General features: G+C 45.6%; 1 protein-coding gene across 9 annotated transcripts in view; it reads left to right on the top strand.

Moving 5' to 3' along the window:
- The window catches only part of GATD1 (glutamine amidotransferase class 1 domain containing 1), a 26654-nt gene continuing 9062 nt past the window's right edge, over positions 1-17592 (top strand). For 2 of the 9 annotated variants that reach the window (XR_010373177.1, XR_010373176.1), the window contains exons 1-8: positions 1-94; positions 939-1015; positions 1387-1492; positions 2077-2184; positions 2813-2907; positions 4079-4172; positions 6158-6269; positions 16879-16929. Coding sequence is in view for 6 of the 9 variants with exons in the window: in XM_064453081.1 (XP_064309151.1) it covers positions 37-94; positions 939-1015; positions 1387-1492; positions 2077-2184; positions 2813-2907; positions 4079-4172; positions 6158-6269; positions 16879-16929; positions 17024-17318 (996 nt within the window). In the remaining 3 variants the exon portion in view is untranslated. Of the gene's footprint in view, positions 95-938; positions 1016-1119; positions 1493-2076; positions 2185-2812; positions 2908-4078; positions 4173-6157; positions 6270-6722; positions 8723-12991; positions 13534-16878; positions 16930-17023; positions 17589-17592 lie in introns of those variants that run through there. The other 7 variants (XM_064453081.1, XM_064453083.1, XM_064453086.1 and 4 more) reach the window with 7 other exon arrangements.

Below are 17592 nucleotides of genomic sequence, written 5' to 3' on the forward strand. Positions count from 1 at the left end.
CCGCCGCCGCCATCGGGCCCCGCCGTGCCCCGCGCCATGGCGGACCGGCTCGGCAAGCCCACCTGCCTCATCGTCGCCAGCGCCGCCGCCGCGGGTGAGACCCTCTCGGAGGGGGGGGAACCCCCCGTTCCGCCGAGCACCGCACCTCCATTCGGCGCGCCGGCCTCGCCCGGCCTGCGGGACACACACACCCCCCACCCCATCCCCGCTCCCCACCCCGGTGTGCAGCGGCCGCGCTGCGTGGGCCGGTCCCCGCCGGTCCCCTCCGTTCGAGACCCTTTGCACGGTCGTCGTGGGGGTGCCCCACGCTTTGCACGCGTGGCCGTGCTGTGCTCGCGTCGCGCTGCGCCGTGCACGGGCACCTGCAGGCCCGCTCCTGTCACGCGTGTGCCCGCGCCTTTGCGGGCGTGCGTCTCGCCGCTGTGCGTGCGTGGCAGTCGCGCGTGCGTGGTTCTTGCGCGGCTTTGCCCTGCGCGGGTGCGCGCGCTTGCCGCCGCTGCTTGCGCACCTGTGTTGTGCACGGATGTGCTCGCAGGTGCGCTGCGTGTCCCTCTGTGCACAGCTGCGCTGTGGAGCGCCTGCTGGCTTTCCCCTCTGCACATACCTGCTTCTGAGCACGCATGCAGCCGGGCCGTGCTTGCGTGTATACCTGGGGGAAGCCAAATTCCCTTCACCTCTGCTTTCTTTCCCTCTGCCCTCCCTGTAACCCCCCAGCCTGGACAAACAGAATGCCTTCATCACGTATTTCTCAATACATAACTCACCTGTAACGAAGGCTGTGTATTTCTTACATCTTAAAATAATCCTCTGAAATTATTGAGAGCTTTTAAAATGAGCCAAAAAGCAAAGTTGTGTACTTTGCTGGGTAAAATGAGCTAGTACGGCTGGGATTAAAATATAACTGCTGTTCCCTTAAGCTGTTGGACTCTGTTTTTCAGGCGTGTCAGCCCAGTCCTTCCTTCACTGCTTTACACTGACCAGCTCTGCTTTTAATCTGCAAGTTGCGACTCCTGGGGTAAGTAAAATCTCCGCAATTTCAGTGTGAAACCAGTTGATATCCCATGTGATGAGAGAGAATTATACTAAGCATTTTTGAGAGGTGTCTTGTTGTCTTTACAGATGAAAGGACTTTTCTTAAATTCTGTTTTCTTAATGTTGAACTGAACCCATGCTTCCTGTCGTATGGTTCTGAACTTCTCTGTCCAGTGTCTGTTACCCACAGAGTGGGAGGAGAACTATCAAAAGAACTACTTCAGTGGGAAAAATGGAAAACTTCAGGTCTTTGAGAGCTGAAGTCTCACAAAATAGCACGTGGTTATCCTTCAAGAAACGTAGCGTGTGTCTGTGCAGTGATCCTAACCAGCCTCTGAACCGTGCTTCCCCTAGGGGAAGCCCATCGACTTTGTGGATGTGAACGAGAGCAACATGCGCTGGATACAGGACTTCCGTATGAAATCGTATGCGAACCCTGCCAAGTTGGAGTCGATTGATGGTAATGGCTTTACTGTTGGCCAGTGTGTCATCCCCAATTATCAGGGGGGAAACAGATGCTTCTTAGCCTTAGGTCTTTAGGGAAGAGTGACATGGGAAAGGCATAAAACTTGTGTTTTAAGGGGAAGCCCTGGCAACTACAGTTGCTGGGCTCTTTTATATTTAAGAGGAAGCCCTGGATACTGGTGTTGTTTTCTTGTTTATCTTGCATTGGTAATTCTGTCTTGTGTGTGTGTATATATACACACACAAAATGTATATATTCTCTCTCGTGTATATATACACACTACATTATTGTTATTTTTTAAAAATAAATATTTTGTGAAAGTAGCAGCTGGCAGACATAACGCTTTTAGGCTTTGCCTGGGTAAGTGTGTCACATTAAAAATACATGTTCTTTGTCCTAAAAAGGACCTTTTTCTCTACTCCACATAGGCGTTAGTTTCTGTAGTTCATTCAGCTTACACAGTTTTTGACTGACTTATGTGGTATGGTCTTAATTCTGCCAAATCTGAAACAGGTTTCTGATCAGCTTTTTTGTATGTTACTTGTATTACCATTAGTTTATTCTTCCCTCCTTACTAGGCGCTAGATACCACGCGTTGCTGATTCCAAACTGCCCTGGGGCTATGACTGACCTTGCAAACAGCGGGTACCTGGCTAAGATATTGCAGCACTTCAGCACTGAGAACAGTAGGTGGACATCACTAGATGTTTTGTTAAATTAGATGGTACTATTGTCCTGTTCATATAAGGCTGTTACCTTCCAAGGACTTAAAAATGCTTACATAGCTGAAGAGCATTCAGAACTGGAAAGACCTTCTGTAGAGAAATGTTTCTGCTCTTAAAAAGTATCCTCTTTTATATAAATGTGGATATAAAAAGTATCAGTAGCTTTTCAGCGCTTATGTCAGAAGAGGGTTCTCTGCCTTACAGGGATACAGAAATGGCTCTCTCCAACTCAGCAGGACTCAAGGTTCAGACCTGAATGTGGGATGTACCGGGATCATTCATTAAGGCTATAGTTAATCAAGACTTGTGTGTGCTTCTCATTCACCGTTAGAGTATGTGTTTTCCTTTGACTGGTGCCGGCCCTGGACTTGGAGTTCACAGCTAGTAACTCTTTGCAAGACTGGGGCAATCCTATCGTGGTGTGCAGGGAAAACCTCACAGCCGAAGAGAGTACAAACAGCGCAGCATAGCTGTATTGCAGGGAGGCGGCATGCTGTAACATGAAGAATCTCATTAACACTCATCTGTGTTTTGGCTATTTGAGGATGCTCGTGACTGCTCATATATGCTTTTATGTTTTTTTTTCTAGAGCCTATCTGTGCAGTTGGACACGGAGTTGCAGCTTTGTGTTGTGCCACCAATGAGGATAAATCCTGGGTGTTTCAGGGATACAGCCTGACAGGGGTAGGTCGAGCTTTCACCTGACTTTCTTGCTGTGCGGGGGCTTGTGGTTTCAGGTGCTGGTGTTTCTGATCTTATCCTAGAAGTTCCTACAAATAAAAATCATCAGTTTGGTACCCTTGGTTTATGTGCCAGACGTGGAGAGCTGTCATTGGCAAGGGGGCCCACCCCTGAGTGCGTGAAGGGATTGTCTTGCTTAGCTGTCACGTGGAGAGTGTTTTCCTTCCAATTCTTCAGTAAACTTTAAACTGAATCAGTAAAATGCTAAAACTGACTGCTGCAGCTCTTTGGATTTGTAGTTGAGGGCTTTTAAGAATTCCTTTTTTTGGTTTTACAAATGCTGGAGGTAAGTTATATTTCTCAAGGTGCTCTTTCATTTTAAAAGATAGAGGAAGTTTTAGGTAAACAGGCTGTTTGTACAAACTGGCTTGTAATTCAAAAAGTGGGCAGATGTTGTTGTTTTTATGTAATGTAAAGTCACATCTCTGACTTCACGGACCATTTATATGGCTGTCGTACCTGTGTGCCAAGATGATGCAAACCTCTAGTACAACTTCTGGGGTTGAAAATTGACATGCAGAGTTAAGAAACTAAGTTTATGGGACTCACAAAAGCTATCCGTGTCCTGATGTGCTTGTGTTTGGCATTACAATCCATGATTAAATATGTTAAATAAGGCATGATGTGTTCTCCCTGTAGTTGCTATGGAAACTGTAACATTAAGTTTCCTCCCGTGCATATAAAAACTGAACTAAGTACTCTTAGCTTCTCTCTCTCCATTGAAGCTCTTTCCCATATTAGTTCCAAAGCGCAGTGCTGTTACTTGGGCTCTGCAAGTGGCACAGCGTTTGTGTCCACACGTTTGTGTCCCACAGCCAAGCAGGTCTGCGCGTTAGTGAAGTTAATTGCACGCGCGCTGTTCGGTGTCCAGCTGATGTGCAGAAATCGCTTGGTGTCGTTCTTTTTGTCTCGCTTAAGAACTTTGTTTGCTGCCTACAGAAAACCCATACAAGCTGCTTGTGGTCATTTGATTTTATGCTTCATTTGTTTCATTTTCTGGGAGAATTTGAGGGGGAACAGAAAAATAAATTGCAGGGGGGAGTACCTGTTGGTTTTGCTTGTTTGTTTTTTTTTCTAAAGCAAGACAGACTTATCTCCTTTCAATCTTTTTCAGCCCTCTGTATACGAACTCATAAGACAGCCTAATTTTGCCAGTTTGTCCATTATTGTGGAAGATTTCGTGAAAGATTCTGGAGCTACGTTTAGCGGTACGTCGCTCTTGTCCAGGACTTCCCGTTTTGTGGCTGCGTTTTGGAAACTAGTGTTTTTGTGCCAACTTAATGCTGCTGAACAGGACTCTGACAGGATATCTCATCTTATGTTCCCATTTTGTGGCTATAAACAAATACCCTACTGGATTAGAAATTGAGTGTTTTAAGAATAAATGCCACAAAATACTGTGTGTGGAGAAGCAGGGCGGTATGGTGCGGCACGCTGATCTCCGTGGCTGTCCGCGCATACTCTTTTACCCCAAGTAAACGTGGTCGCTTGTCCTGCTGTGAAGGCAGGGCGTGTGCAGGAGAGTCCCCGCCCGCCCTGCAGGTGGGGAGCCCGTACCTTCAGGGGAGTGTCTGTTGGTAGGCGGTGCCCTGCAGCCGCTCCCTTGCTGTGTGGAAGGGAGAGGTTAAGTTCTGGGGTTTGGGGTTGCCTTTTATTCAAGCAAATACTTCATTATTTAAAGCTGGGGGTGCTCTACTCCAGCTTTACCAAATGGAGAATTGACTTTACTAAATGATTTTTGGTTGCTTTGATTAGTTGTCTTTTCCCATCAAGTGTTTTTCTCGGAGCTAGATCTGGTTTTGTCATATTTTCTTATAGAATCATAGAATTGTTAAGGTTGGAAAAGACCTCTAGGATCATTAAGTCCAACCATCAACACAGCACTGCCATGTCTCCTACTTGTTTCTTTACTAGTAATTTCATTAATTATTATTAGTCAAAATGTAACAGTGTGACTTTTGAACTGCAAAATCTGAAGTTCTGCCCTGTGTGAGAAACTAAATCCATTAAAGCACAAAACTCACTTTTTTCCTAGATTATTTCTGGCTGTGCAGGGAAGTGTCATTTTTCCTTTACGTGCTGCTCGCTTGCAATACTGAAGAGCTATGGGGAGAATTAAACTATAAATGGCTTTATTCTGTTGCAGCTGTCATTCAGTCTGCTATTTTGTTAGGCAATTTTTTTAGAATCTGTCCTTAAAGGGAACAATGAGATGCCCGTGGTATTTAAGTCATCCTTTATTTAACAGAATAGTGTCACCCATTGAGCTGGTACAATTTGAAGTGGCCAGATTAGAGATGACACACCCAGCATGGATATGAAACAGAGCCAGGCTCCTAATGCCATGTGTCTGTGTTTCAGTAAGAAGTGCCACTGTCTTATCAAATTGCTCTGTATTCTTTGCTTAATCCTCTTCCATCCATGCTGCTGTCAGCCTGTCTGTGTGTTTAAATGACATATTTATGCTTTTTGAATGAGCTGCTGCCGCCAACTTCCGCATAATGGGTTCGGTCCTGACAGTTTAAAAGCTGGTGTCTCAGTGATACCTGTTACATGTGCTTGGTTGTGGTGGAACTGAGAAGTGAAGCAAGAAGAAAAACGTGGGGTTTGAAGGCACTTAGCTTGTATTTAGGCGGTCGGTGGCTGGGAGAGGGAGAAGAAAGTGAGAGTTTTTCATTACTGACAAGATAGTGGTTCTATCTGGAATTAAGTGACTTGAAAATACTGGTTGGAGCACTGAACAACAGCCGGCAGGTGTTAATATGTCAGGCCAGTTATAACTGGCCAGAAAATAAGTATTTTCCTGCAGGCTCTTTGTAGCGTGGTGGTTACAACTTTTATGGCTTACATAAGAAGAGTTTATATTGTATTGCAGGGTCATTTACAACTTCAAGATATATACTTTGAGGTTTTTATTATGAAAATCTCGTGATGTATGCACTTTACCTGTCTGGTGTTAATTGAATCAAGGGACTGGTCCTGCCGTCCTTTCAGAGAAGGGCTTTCTAGTGAAATTGTTTCAGGACTGGGGGCTCAAGATTGCCCCTGTCTGGGGGGTTGTAGATCGGCATGTCAGTGACCCAGCAAATCTGGTCAGAACAGTCATCTTCTGTGTCAGTGCTATCAGAGATGTGATATTGAAACTGTAGTGTCCACTAACGCGGTGCTTGTTGCTTTTTTCTCCTGCATTTAGCCAGCAGTCCGGATGCTGTACATGTTGTGCTGGACAGGCACCTGGTGACAGGACAGAATGAGAATTCCACTCTTCCTGCGGTCCAGAACCTTCTCATTCTTTGCAACATCAGGTGAGGCGATACGGGAGCTAAGAACTAGGAACAGGCAGTGGTGAGCATCTTCCAGTATCGGGAATATTGTCCCCTAAAAGAATTCTTTTGCCTAGGTTAACTGCTGAAGTACATGTCTTTGTTTGATGCAGTCAGTTATGTATGTTGGTAAAAAGCATTTGTGATTATTTTAAAAAAAAAAAAGGTAAAATGGGTTGGGAAGGGCACAGCTGTCTGTCAGGACTGGTAAAGTAAAATACAGAGTGGGCTTCACTATGCATTTCTGTTAAGAGAAACATCTCTTGGGTATCGTTCTTTGTGCTTTGGCAAGTTAGCGTTTAGTCAGCTGTGTCTTAGGATTCTGGGAATGAACAGATTTAACTTCTTTGGTAATGGCCTGGCTGTTTGACTGTCTTTCATCTTGTCAGATAGAAGAACACGTGTAAATAACCACAAAAATCTTCTTTTGTTCAGGTGAATATGTGTTAGAAGCCCTTTCCTGGCTGTGGACTAACAGGTGGTGTCATGTTTGGATGTGTTTCATTCAGCAGGAAATGAAGGAGCAGGTCTCTTTGCAAATAGGATGGATGAAGACCCAGCAGGCTAAGGATTTTCTTGTCTTTTAACTGGATAAAACATCCCTCTAAATTTCTGTCCTGGACTATGAAGTGACTGTGACAGTGAAGTGGCAATGTCAGGTTTTGCATATATAGAATGGATGAAGGTTGTGAGTAGGAAAACTTAGACGTGCATCACACTTCAGAAGCAACTATGAAGCCATCTTGTGTTTTTGTTGCTACATCTTCTTTCACTGCTTCTCCCTAGACCCTTAATTTATAGATGTGGGAAACTGTCTTTTAAAAAATGTAAGTTGGTGCTACGAATACAAATCGCTGAAGCTAAAGATGTTTTGCTCTAGGTTGGTGGTGCGCTGATTTTAGTAACTCTGCCCCAAAGAGCACTTGGAACTCTGCGAGTCATCTGGTGTTTGTGTTCCAAATATCAAAACCTACACCCAGAGCTTCACCGAAACGCAATTTCAGATGTGTTCTCGCCTTTTGGTAGGTCACAAAGCTACCATCTGAATTCTGAATGTGTCTGGGACACTTGGAAATACTCGGAATAGGATGGAAGATGCTTAGCTAAACGCTGAATAAAGCAGAACCGGTTGTTTGAAGGCAGCTTGCCGCGGCGGTTAGCATAATGTGCCCTTGTTTTCTTCCTTGCCTGTTTGCACTACTGGGCTTCTGTTTAAAAAGTTTGCTCAGCTGTTTTTAAATGGCTTTCTAACTGGTTATCTGTTCTCCTTTGTGGTGCTTATGTTAAGATTTCTGTTCCATTTGAAATGTTTGAAATGCTTCTCTCTGGCAGTACGTTGTGGTTGGCTCTTGCTGGAATTTTATGGACAAAGAAAGAAAATAACGTAGGCAGCTAATGTGGATCACATCTTCTGAGAAACCAAGCGTAAGATGAAATCTAGCCTTCTCTTTTCTTTTGCACAGCAAAGGTGGCTTGAAGTTGAGCCTGGAAAGGAATAATCAGGCTGAGAATATGTTTTGCTGTTGCAGGCTCAAACATACTAAATCTAAGGGGAAGTGGACAGGTTAACACTTTTTCTTCACCCTTGGAACTGAGGACAGCACTTAGTGCTCTGTGAGGGGAAAGGACCTTTGTGGCTGCACTTTAACAGGATAGTATCAGATATTGGTGATAACCAGTCATCAAGCAGGGTAATTTTATGCTTTTTCTGTGGAAATGCAATTATTTTAGATCTGTCTCAAGAATTCAGTGTGATTTTTAAAGACAGTCCACTCTGGGATTTGTTGGGTCTTCTACTGTTATATTCTGGAGCCCGGCTTACAGATTTTTTCTTTGTTAGAAATGAATATTAGAATTTGAAATTAAAATTGGGATTTGAGGGAAATTAAACTTTCAAATAGCTTTGGTTAGCTTAAATCCTCATTCCTAACAAGTCATCTTAGGGATTTGTTGACCTCTGTCACCATCGGGACGTACCTTCCATCTGGATTTCTGGCAGTCTGTCTGCTGAAACGATGTGGAAGGCTTTTGTAGTTGTACTGCAGGAGCATTTGGAATTGGGGTCACCTTGTGTTGAACACTGAGCACCTACAGCAAGGCGATTCTCTACCACCAAAAGCTTTATTTAAATAGGGAAGGTGAAGCTTTGTGCCCTAGACCCCACTGATCGCCTGAGCAGGGAACTTGGCGGGGCTGCAGTCAGGTAATAGGTGTCCAGGAGGAGGTAGGCGCAATGCGTGTGGCTTCTGGGGTGAGGGAGCTTTGCCACACCTGACCTAACCCCTGACTGCAGCTGCAAGGCAAAGTCTTGTTTCTGAAGTGGGAGTCCGAGAGGCTACAAGTCTGTGTTACCTTTGAGACTGTGCTTCCATGTGGTTCTGTCAAAATCACTAGGCCTTTCATGGCCTGCCTGTAAAAATAAGAGTATTGCTGTCTGCCCTGTGTCCTGTTTTCATTCCTTAACTGTGAAGTTCTGTCCGGGCTCACTGATAAACTCCCAGGTGAAAAAACGGTATTCAGACCACTACAAGCCTTGATCAGTTCCCTGTTCTAATATTTTCCTTATTTTGTGGCAGCCAGGACCTGTTGAAAGTACGTTGTGCCTGTATCAGGAAGTACACTGAGGTACAAAGTACGCTGCCTTCAGATTTTTGTTAGACTTCCTTGTTCCTCCCATATGGGAGCAGATTAAGAGGAGTTACTGTGTGTCTCTTCCTTCTTCCACATCACATGCCCATTTCTATTTCCTGAGTAATCTAAACAGTCCCCAGTGGTGAAGCTGCTCTTGCAAATAGAGGGAGGATTGCATGACCCAGCGGAAAGTGGCAGGAGGGGTGATGCCTGCAAGTGTGTGTGCCTGCAGCTTTCTGGTGAGGTTGAGGAGAGGGTGCCAGCTGTGTGGATGTGGCCGAAGTTCTGGCCACAGAGCGAAATGATGGGAAAAACAGCCTCTTCTCCTGTGTGGATGGTGGGTGAGCGTTGTGCCATCTTCAGAAATGACGCTGGCAAATGACAGCTCTTCTGAGTGCTTGTTCAGTGTGTCCAATTTTAGCCAAAGATTGGAAAAAAATTTCTAAAACTGTGGGAAAAGAAAATCAAATTAAAGTGAAAATATGTCTGGCGTGACATTAAACAGCTGCGCATTCAGGAGGGCTTTATTCTGTTTATTTGGGGGGGGATGTGTTGTGTCAGCAGATTAAAATGTGAAGGCAATAGCTGTAACTCTTGCTTGTTATCATTTGACTTCTTTACCACATACATTCAGGATTAATTGCGCTCTCTCTGCTTCATCAAGAATGATATATAGAGTTGATGACCTCCATGATACATTTTCATTTAGTTCTTTGTTCTGGAAAAGCTCTCAGTGCAGCAGTAAGCCTCTTGACTCCACAAAAGTTTTCAGCAGTGCATCAGGCTATTTCTAACTTATTTCTTTTGAAACTAGTTAAAAGCACCAGGGTTGGAGTACAGGCTCCAAAGGCAACAGCATGTCTGTAGCTTGGGGTATTGTAGCATATTCCCGTTTTAGTAACACGGTAATTTTCTTCTACATATGTAACACTTGGTTTTTTGTTACTTTTACCTTTTGCTTAAAAGGTATTTACATCAACTAAAATACGTGAGATTACAGAAGGGGTAATGATTTTTGATGTCTTGCATTTTAAACTTCCTATGTGAAGAATTTTAATATCTCAGTTTGTATCTTCTGTACCTTGTGTGCTGTGCTTCCTTCCTGGTCCAGCTGAGAAGCAGGCTGCTGAAGTATCACATCCCAGGCATCTGGGCAGCGATGCTTCTTCAGAGTTTGTTTTCCAGCACTTGACTTCAAGTCATGATTTAAAACGCCCTGTGTTCTCCTCTCCCTGGTTGTAAGAACACAGCATGCTCAAACTGCTCAGCGGCCTGGTTTTAAATCCTTTCCTTACCCAATTACACATAACAAGACTGTGACAACAGCAGCCGGGTTTTTCGGGGACATTAGCACGGATGAGAAATGCTGCTTCTTACTGCCTTGTGCCTGTTGACCCTTATCAGTGCCTTGGCTTGTGGTATAGTTAGTGTTGTCACCGCTTCACCACCGTGCGTGCTAATCTTTAGCTTAAAGCTGGGTTGAATGTAAAGACACGTGTTTATGATCTGTCTAGTGATGTGGGTTAGAAATCCCTTAGAACTGGTGAGAAATCAGCTAGAGGCAATATCTTCAAAGGCTTCAAAACACGCCAGCTCTCAACATGCTCACTCGGCACGTGTTCCGCAGTGGGATGGTTTTCCCCTGGGCCTGGCTCGAGCCTAGCAGTTTGAACACTGCCGGGAGGATGAAGCTTTTGGCAGCGCTCTTGCAAATGCTTGGTGTTCTGCCGTCTCTGGGACGAGCTGTTTATAGAGGATTCTGGCATTTAAACCACGTGACAGGCCCTTTTGTCCCAAAGCCAGAAACAAATGGAAAGCTTCAAATTCTGGAGATTTTTCAGCGCCCACAAATCCTGATTGCTTCAGCGTCGTGCTCTGGAGTGCTCGGTGCTTTGGGCCTAGGGATGTTATCAGCCAGAAATCTCTCTGTTCCTGGCAGCATCCAGCTGCTGATTATTTTTTATTTAGGGAAAGCCACACAGATTGTTACTTTACTTTTTATTTTTATTTATTTTCATATTTTGTTATTTTGCCTGGCCTTAATGTACGGGAGCGTATTCTGTATTTCCTGTTACGGGCAGACATAGAAGTATCTGCTAGAAGCATCAGAGTGCCTCTGCAATACATGGAGCAGAAACACTTCTGGGGTAAATCCAAAGGGACAAGAGGCTTTTTCGGGTGATTTATCTCTAGGATAATCTTTACAGCAGTTGGCTCACAGCTGTAATGAAACGTTCCTGTATTGCACCCCCACAAAGGATTTCTTCACCAACAAGACAACCAGACACATCACTGTGCATCCCAGCACCACACTCACCTCTAAAGCTGGGTAGCTGGTCCCTGCAGGGAAGGAGGGAAAGGAGGAATCTTTCAGGTAATGGGAGCCTTTACTAGCAGTTTAACACAGAAATTGTGAAGAGGGGTGCTCAAAACACTTAAATGCAGAACACTGGGAGTGAGCCCCAAGACCTGCTTGTGGGTGTGACCCCAATTTAGATACTTTTTACATTTAGGTTTTGGCTGGAACAATAATGAAAAGGTCATCTTTCAAGTTTGACTAACCTAATGTTTACAGGGCAAAAGAGATTAGTAAGTGATGTGAAAGGTGATGAGGAATGGCCAAATCCCCACCAGCTTGGGCTTTGACCATGAGTCCTGTGTGCTGCCATACCTCTCCTACAGCTTGATAGCTGCAGTCAGTGGAGGTAGCTTTGATCGTCTGAATCCAGACAAGGTGTCAGAGACAACTTGAGCAGACTCAGCTTTTCTGATGAGAGGCAGTGTTGTCTCTTCAGAACACTTAACAAAGCATTTGCTTGTTTTAAGGGGTCCCTTACAGGATGTTTGAACTCGGTCCTTGTCCCTGTCGCAGCTAATGGTCGTTAGTCATACTAGCATTCCATAAATAAGATTCTTTTCCTGGAGCTTCCACAGTAAAATCTCTTTTAAAAATTGAACCTTCTGCATTATCCGTCTTAGGTGCTGTGTGATAAGCTCTGCCCTTTGGTTGTGGTATCAGTGCTTTTCTGTTTAAACTGACCTCTGTTCCCTTGCTGATGGAACAGCCCTTTTGGCTTTGTACAGGGCTTCCCGCTTGCTGTAGTGCGGACTACTGTTGGCTTTGAGCTCCCTCGCAGGCAGCTGCAGCCGCAGCAGTGACAATTAACTGAGAATCATTGGGCCTTGCTTGTGTGCTTGCCCTGAACAGCAGGGAGCCAAACGGGGTAATCCTGGGAGGATGGAGTCCCACAACTCTACCTGTCGCACTGCTGGGATGCCCAGTGTGTTGTGTCCTGTGTAGTGCTGGAGCCTTCTCTGCAGGAAGGTGTTCAGTACTAGTGAGGTAAAAGGGGCCTTTTTGTCAAATGCAGGCTCCTAGGTCTGTAGGGCATTTCACTTCAGCTCGAGGCACAGTGTGCTCCCTCAGATCTGCTGTCTGGGATCACCATGTTGTCCCCTAGGATGCAGAAGACAGTGTCAAAAGCTGACCTGTCATCCTGCTGGGACTGGGCAGCTGGGAACACTGGGGCACTGCCTTCTCCTCTGGAATGCCAATGCATCAAAACAAGTATCAGAATAAATGGAAATTACTTTGATCCTGATCTTTAAAATTTCAAATTGTACCCATCAGATACGGTCTGGCTGGTTTAAGGTAGTCTCTAATAGCCAAATTAATCTCTAAGGACTAATTTTAAAGTGAAGTTCCATGTTTCACTCCTACGTGTGAATGTTACGCTCCATGTGTAAATGAGAGGCTGAAAATAAACGTACTTACTGTGTCAGCTCTGTGGATGCTAGGGGCTGTTTTCCCAACAGCTCCGCTCTCCTGTACCTCTCCCCTTGCACTGCTGTTTCAAGAATATAGGCAATACTGAGAGCAACTGCTGGGAGCGGCAGCATCTCTGTCTCCCTTAGTGCACTGTGTCACGGAATGCAAGAGAGAGCTGAAAGAGGAAGGAAAAGCTTCCCCCTGCCTCCCCCTCAAGCTTCGCGTGTTTGCATAGAGCTGGGTGTTGAAATTAGAGAGCTGCCACCACAAGGGAAGGTTGATAACTTTGCATTTGTGCTCATAGGTTAGTTGCTGCTCTGTGAATCTTGGAAGAGGCGCCGTGGGATGTTGCAGCCTCCCCACGAGGTGGTGGTACTGCTCTAGACAGACCTTCGTGTTCCTCCACAGCCATCTGCAAACCCCATCCCCAAACACCAAGCGCAAAGATGTTACTTTCCTCTTGCCAGTTCCTGAGGAAGGCCCCGCTGCTTCTGTGTGCCTGGGCCAGGCAGGTGGGCTGCAGCTGAAAGAGGGAAGAACCTGGGACACCACGCAGGGCTACAGTAGCACAAAATGCATGTTAATGCAGGGTTATATACACTAAGCTGTGCTGTAAGCAACACGCTGTTCCCATGGCCCCCCCGGTAATCTGTGATCCTAGTGTCTGCTCTCCCATGCTCCTCCTTCTCTAAGGTGGATGAGGGCAGCATAGTTAGAAGTCTTGTCATGAAAGCCTCAATCCTTCATCACCTCCTAAAACATCATGTGCTGACGCTACCCTGCATGCTTTCCTTAGAAACTGTCCCTCTTCAGCACCCCCTGTTACTAAACCCTCTTTCTACCCAAGGGTCTCCACTTTGCAGTGTTCCTTTGCGTAAAGCCAAGGGCCAACCCTGAATTGTAGCAAGTTCAGGTTGTTCAGTTCTAATCTTGAGCAATTTGTGCTGCCACTGAGGGTGAGTTTGAGCCTGTGGAGTTGCTGTGGTCTCTTAATCTCCTAGATCAAACACCAGCAATATAAATGGGTGTCATGTATCCCTGGGAATGAGAGACAGGACTTGTATGGCTCAGGTGCTGTGGAGGTGAAGCTGAATTCCTAGTTTAGGCACATTGTTCCTAGCCATTAATGCAATGTAATGTCCGTCTGAGTATCTGATTGTGCCTGAGTGATCTGTAGCAAGGCAAGAGTCCCCTCTGCTTTCTAGACATGCTACATTTCCTTAGGGGAAACTGCCTGGAGGGTGCTGTGGTTGCATGGATTTCACAGGACAAATGGGAGACCCCTTGGCAAATACTCACTCTGCGTGATCCAGGTACATCAGAGCTCAGACTGTAACCTAGATCCTAGTGGTAAAGCAAAACCAAAGGTCAGATTGTAAGCTTCCTTCAGTTATACTGCAATCAAAACTGAGCAGCAGAGCCCACAGCGGCCTCTAACAATCGTTACTGTCACAGTGCAGTGGCTGTTGAACACACGGGAGCCAACTGGGCCTCCTGTGGTTGCTGTTTTCCCAGGAGACGGTCACAAATGCTGTGCAGATATCCCCTGTGAGGCCCCATGTGGGCACCCCCGAGGGACTTGGGACCTGCAAGGCCCTGATCCTGCAGAACGATAAGAAAAGAGTGGTGGGTGCTGAGGGTCGTGGTGTGCTCATGTCAGAGCTGGACTCCTGTGTGGACCACAAAAGCAACCAGCGCTGCCATTGGGTTAGAGTCATGACTTGCTGGCTTTTTCTTTGTTTTCTGGGTGGTGGAGGGGTTTTACTTATTTTCCCAGCAGAAGACAAATTTTCTCTTCAAATACAAATGCTGGATCATACAATTTCTGCATAAAGTTTCCAAGGCTTCCAGGCTAAAGCCACGAAGCCCAGCAGCCCTGCGGAGAGCAGCTGGAAAAGATGGATCCTGCCCGTGCCTCCTTTCCAGGCAGCAGCCACGGCTGCTGTCACCTCAGCCCTGCCTGCGGGAGCCGTTAAGGCCCCAGGGTGGGAAACACCGTCACACTTAAACGTGATCATCATTACTGATGATGTGTTGGCAAGAGCAAAAGTTGCCAGTCGGATGGAGGGTTCACAGCATGGCTAATGCACGTATGATAGCAGTGACGGGCTGTTAGGCCCACGGATATTTGGGGAGGCTCCCGTTGCCTTTTGAAGGCGTTTGGTGCTGATCCTGCATTTTGTGATAGCTGTTCTGTGGCATTCTTGCAGCTTAGGGCCTGACGCTGTGCAGGTGGTGAGCGGTGCGTGGTTACTCCCTTCCCAGGCTTAGTCCAAGCGTGCTGCTGGAGCGGTTCGCTTGCCCCTCTTACGTTGGCAGATACCACTATGAAGGAAAACTTCATATGCCAGGAGGCTGATCCTTTCCCCGTTGTCTGGGGCTGGGCTGAGGAATGCAGGTCTTCTGAGTACAAAAAAGCACTCCTGCGCTGGCTTTTCCACTGGAAAGCAAAGCACAAAGGGTGTTTTCTTTGGCGAGCATCCTTTACTCTGTGGAGATCTTCCTCAACAGCTGATGGCTGTGGTTGGAGGCAGGATGCTGTGCTAAACAGATCTACGGTCTGACTGGTTTGGCTGTTCTTAAGGAGCAAGAGAGATGCATATTGCTTAGGCTATGGTAAAGCCTGACCTGTTGTTCACAGGTATTAATGATAATAACAAATGATTTCTATTTCAGGTATTTTAATAACTAACTCTTCTGGGATCCGGTAGTTGACCAAGCAGAGGCTGATTTTTTTTTCCCCACAAGCCATGGCACTATTTTCTTATATGAAAGCAGACTTTTGTGACTTTTTTTTGCTGCTACGCAAATTGTGTGACATAACAACGGAATGCCCTTGGGGATACATTTACCTGCTGAAGTGAACTGCAGAGGAACAGGGCTCAGAGCCTTGCTCCATTTTGCTCCTAAAGCATTGCATGGAAGGAGCTCCTGCATCCAAGGCTCGGCTGTCAGGGTCACTGGTTGCCTTGGGAAAGCCTCAGCAGTTAGTTCCATGGGATATGTCCCTTCCAAGCCCACCCCATCCTACGTCAGAGCACAGGCTTGGCCCCTAGATGTCAGCTGGGAAACGGTGAGAGTGAGCACCCTGCCTCAGAGAGGGTTAGCTTTTATGATAACAGGTGAAAAGGATTTTACTTGCCAATGAAGGTATGCAATACGGAAAACAAACAAGGCAGTACAGATACAGCAATATCGTGAGCTATGTGAAATTAAATTTACGCAAAACGTGCAAACAGAGAATGAGAAGAGAAACAAAAGTAAGAGATTACCTGGGAGGACAAAACCTGTCCAGTATGCCTCAGTTTCAAGATGGGTTTGGGTATCCTCAGGGAAAGCCTCTACATGTACGTTGAGAGAAAGGAATGGTTGTGCTGCCAAACCTCTGTTCTGTTATTTTCCAATATAAAAGTAATTAAATCCATATGAAATAATTGGGCAGAACCATATCATAAGGTAATAATTATATTCCATGGCTCCTGAGAGCTCAGCAGGTTCTTCACACCTTTTGCCCTTGGACTGGCTGCTTTACCTGGCTTGATCCTCCAAAACTTCCTGATCCTTTTACTTCCACATAAACGACAGTAAAGCTAAGTTGAGCTGAGCTGCCAGTGAATTAATAGTTACTTGTATAGACTTAAACTACTAATCGTACCTAATCCTATTCTAACAGTTATCATACACTATTTCCTATATTATCTCATACTAAATATTATTTATAGGTCTGTTCAGGCTGCATGATAGAGCTGAAACTGTGAGCTTTGATTTTAATCCCCAATGCCTCAAGCCATGCCGTGGGCTTGTGCAGTGGTTGGTGGGGCTCAGCCTCGCTGCAGAGTCCCGTTCGGCGTCAGGATGAGAGCAGGAGACCCCGAGCCTGGCCAGCTCCTGGCGAGGGACGGCCCTAACGTACCGCTGAAGCGTTGGGTGCCTGCAGTTGGGCGTCTCTTCAGTGCAGGGACTGTATAAAATGTGCCGTGGGGAGACCAGGGCTGAGCTTGGGATTATCCATCTTCTATTTTATTTTTTTAAAATGAATTTGCCAAAGTTGCACTTTTGTGTTAAAGCATGATTTCCACAGCTTTGCACTGAATATAACAAACATTTTTTAGCCAAGAAGAAGCAGAATCACTGAAATCGGTTATTTCACATTTTCTCTTTGAAATAAATCTAATATATATTTTTTTAAAGGCTGTGGAAAAAGCCAGGAGGCAAAATGTTGCATTTGACCCCAAACAAAAGGTATTTCAGCTTTTTACTTCCATTGATCTTGCTGCTTGTAAGTCCCAAATTTATGTTTCATGATTTGCATGTTTCGTGTTTGGTTTTTTTTCAGTTCTGTGAGCAAACCAGGAATCATTTACCTGCCAGCTCTATTCTGTGCTCCCAAGCTGAACTGTCTGCAGAGTCTGGAAAACAAAGTTCACTTTCTCCTGGCATTTGTTTCCTTAATATTTCTGCCACTTATTTCCCTCCCTGAGAATTACAGTGAAAATAAGAATTCAAAATGTCCATTTATCGTAGAATCACATGATCATTCGGGTTGGAAAAGACCTCATGGATCATCAAGTCCAGCTGCCAGCCCAACACCCCCAGGCCTCCTAAACCATGTCCCCAAGTGCTGCATCTAAGTGTTTTTGGAACCCCCCCAGGGACGGTGACTCCCCCACCTCTCTGGGCAGCCTGTGCCAGGGCCTGACCACTCTTCTAGTAAAGAAATGTTTGCTGATATCCCACCTAAGCATCCCCTGATGCAACTTGATCAGTTTACATCACTTGCTGAGCTTTGAATAGTCTGCTGTTGTTGGAGGCTCTAATATTTTAATATTAATGTATTATCAAATAATTTATGTGTATAGTGCACATACACACGTGTACATATGCATGGAATAATATATAAAATTA

The sequence above is a fragment of the Phalacrocorax carbo genome, chromosome 5, assembly GCF_963921805.1.
Source record: "Phalacrocorax carbo chromosome 5, bPhaCar2.1, whole genome shotgun sequence".
NCBI lineage: Eukaryota > Metazoa > Chordata > Aves > Suliformes > Phalacrocoracidae > Phalacrocorax > Phalacrocorax carbo.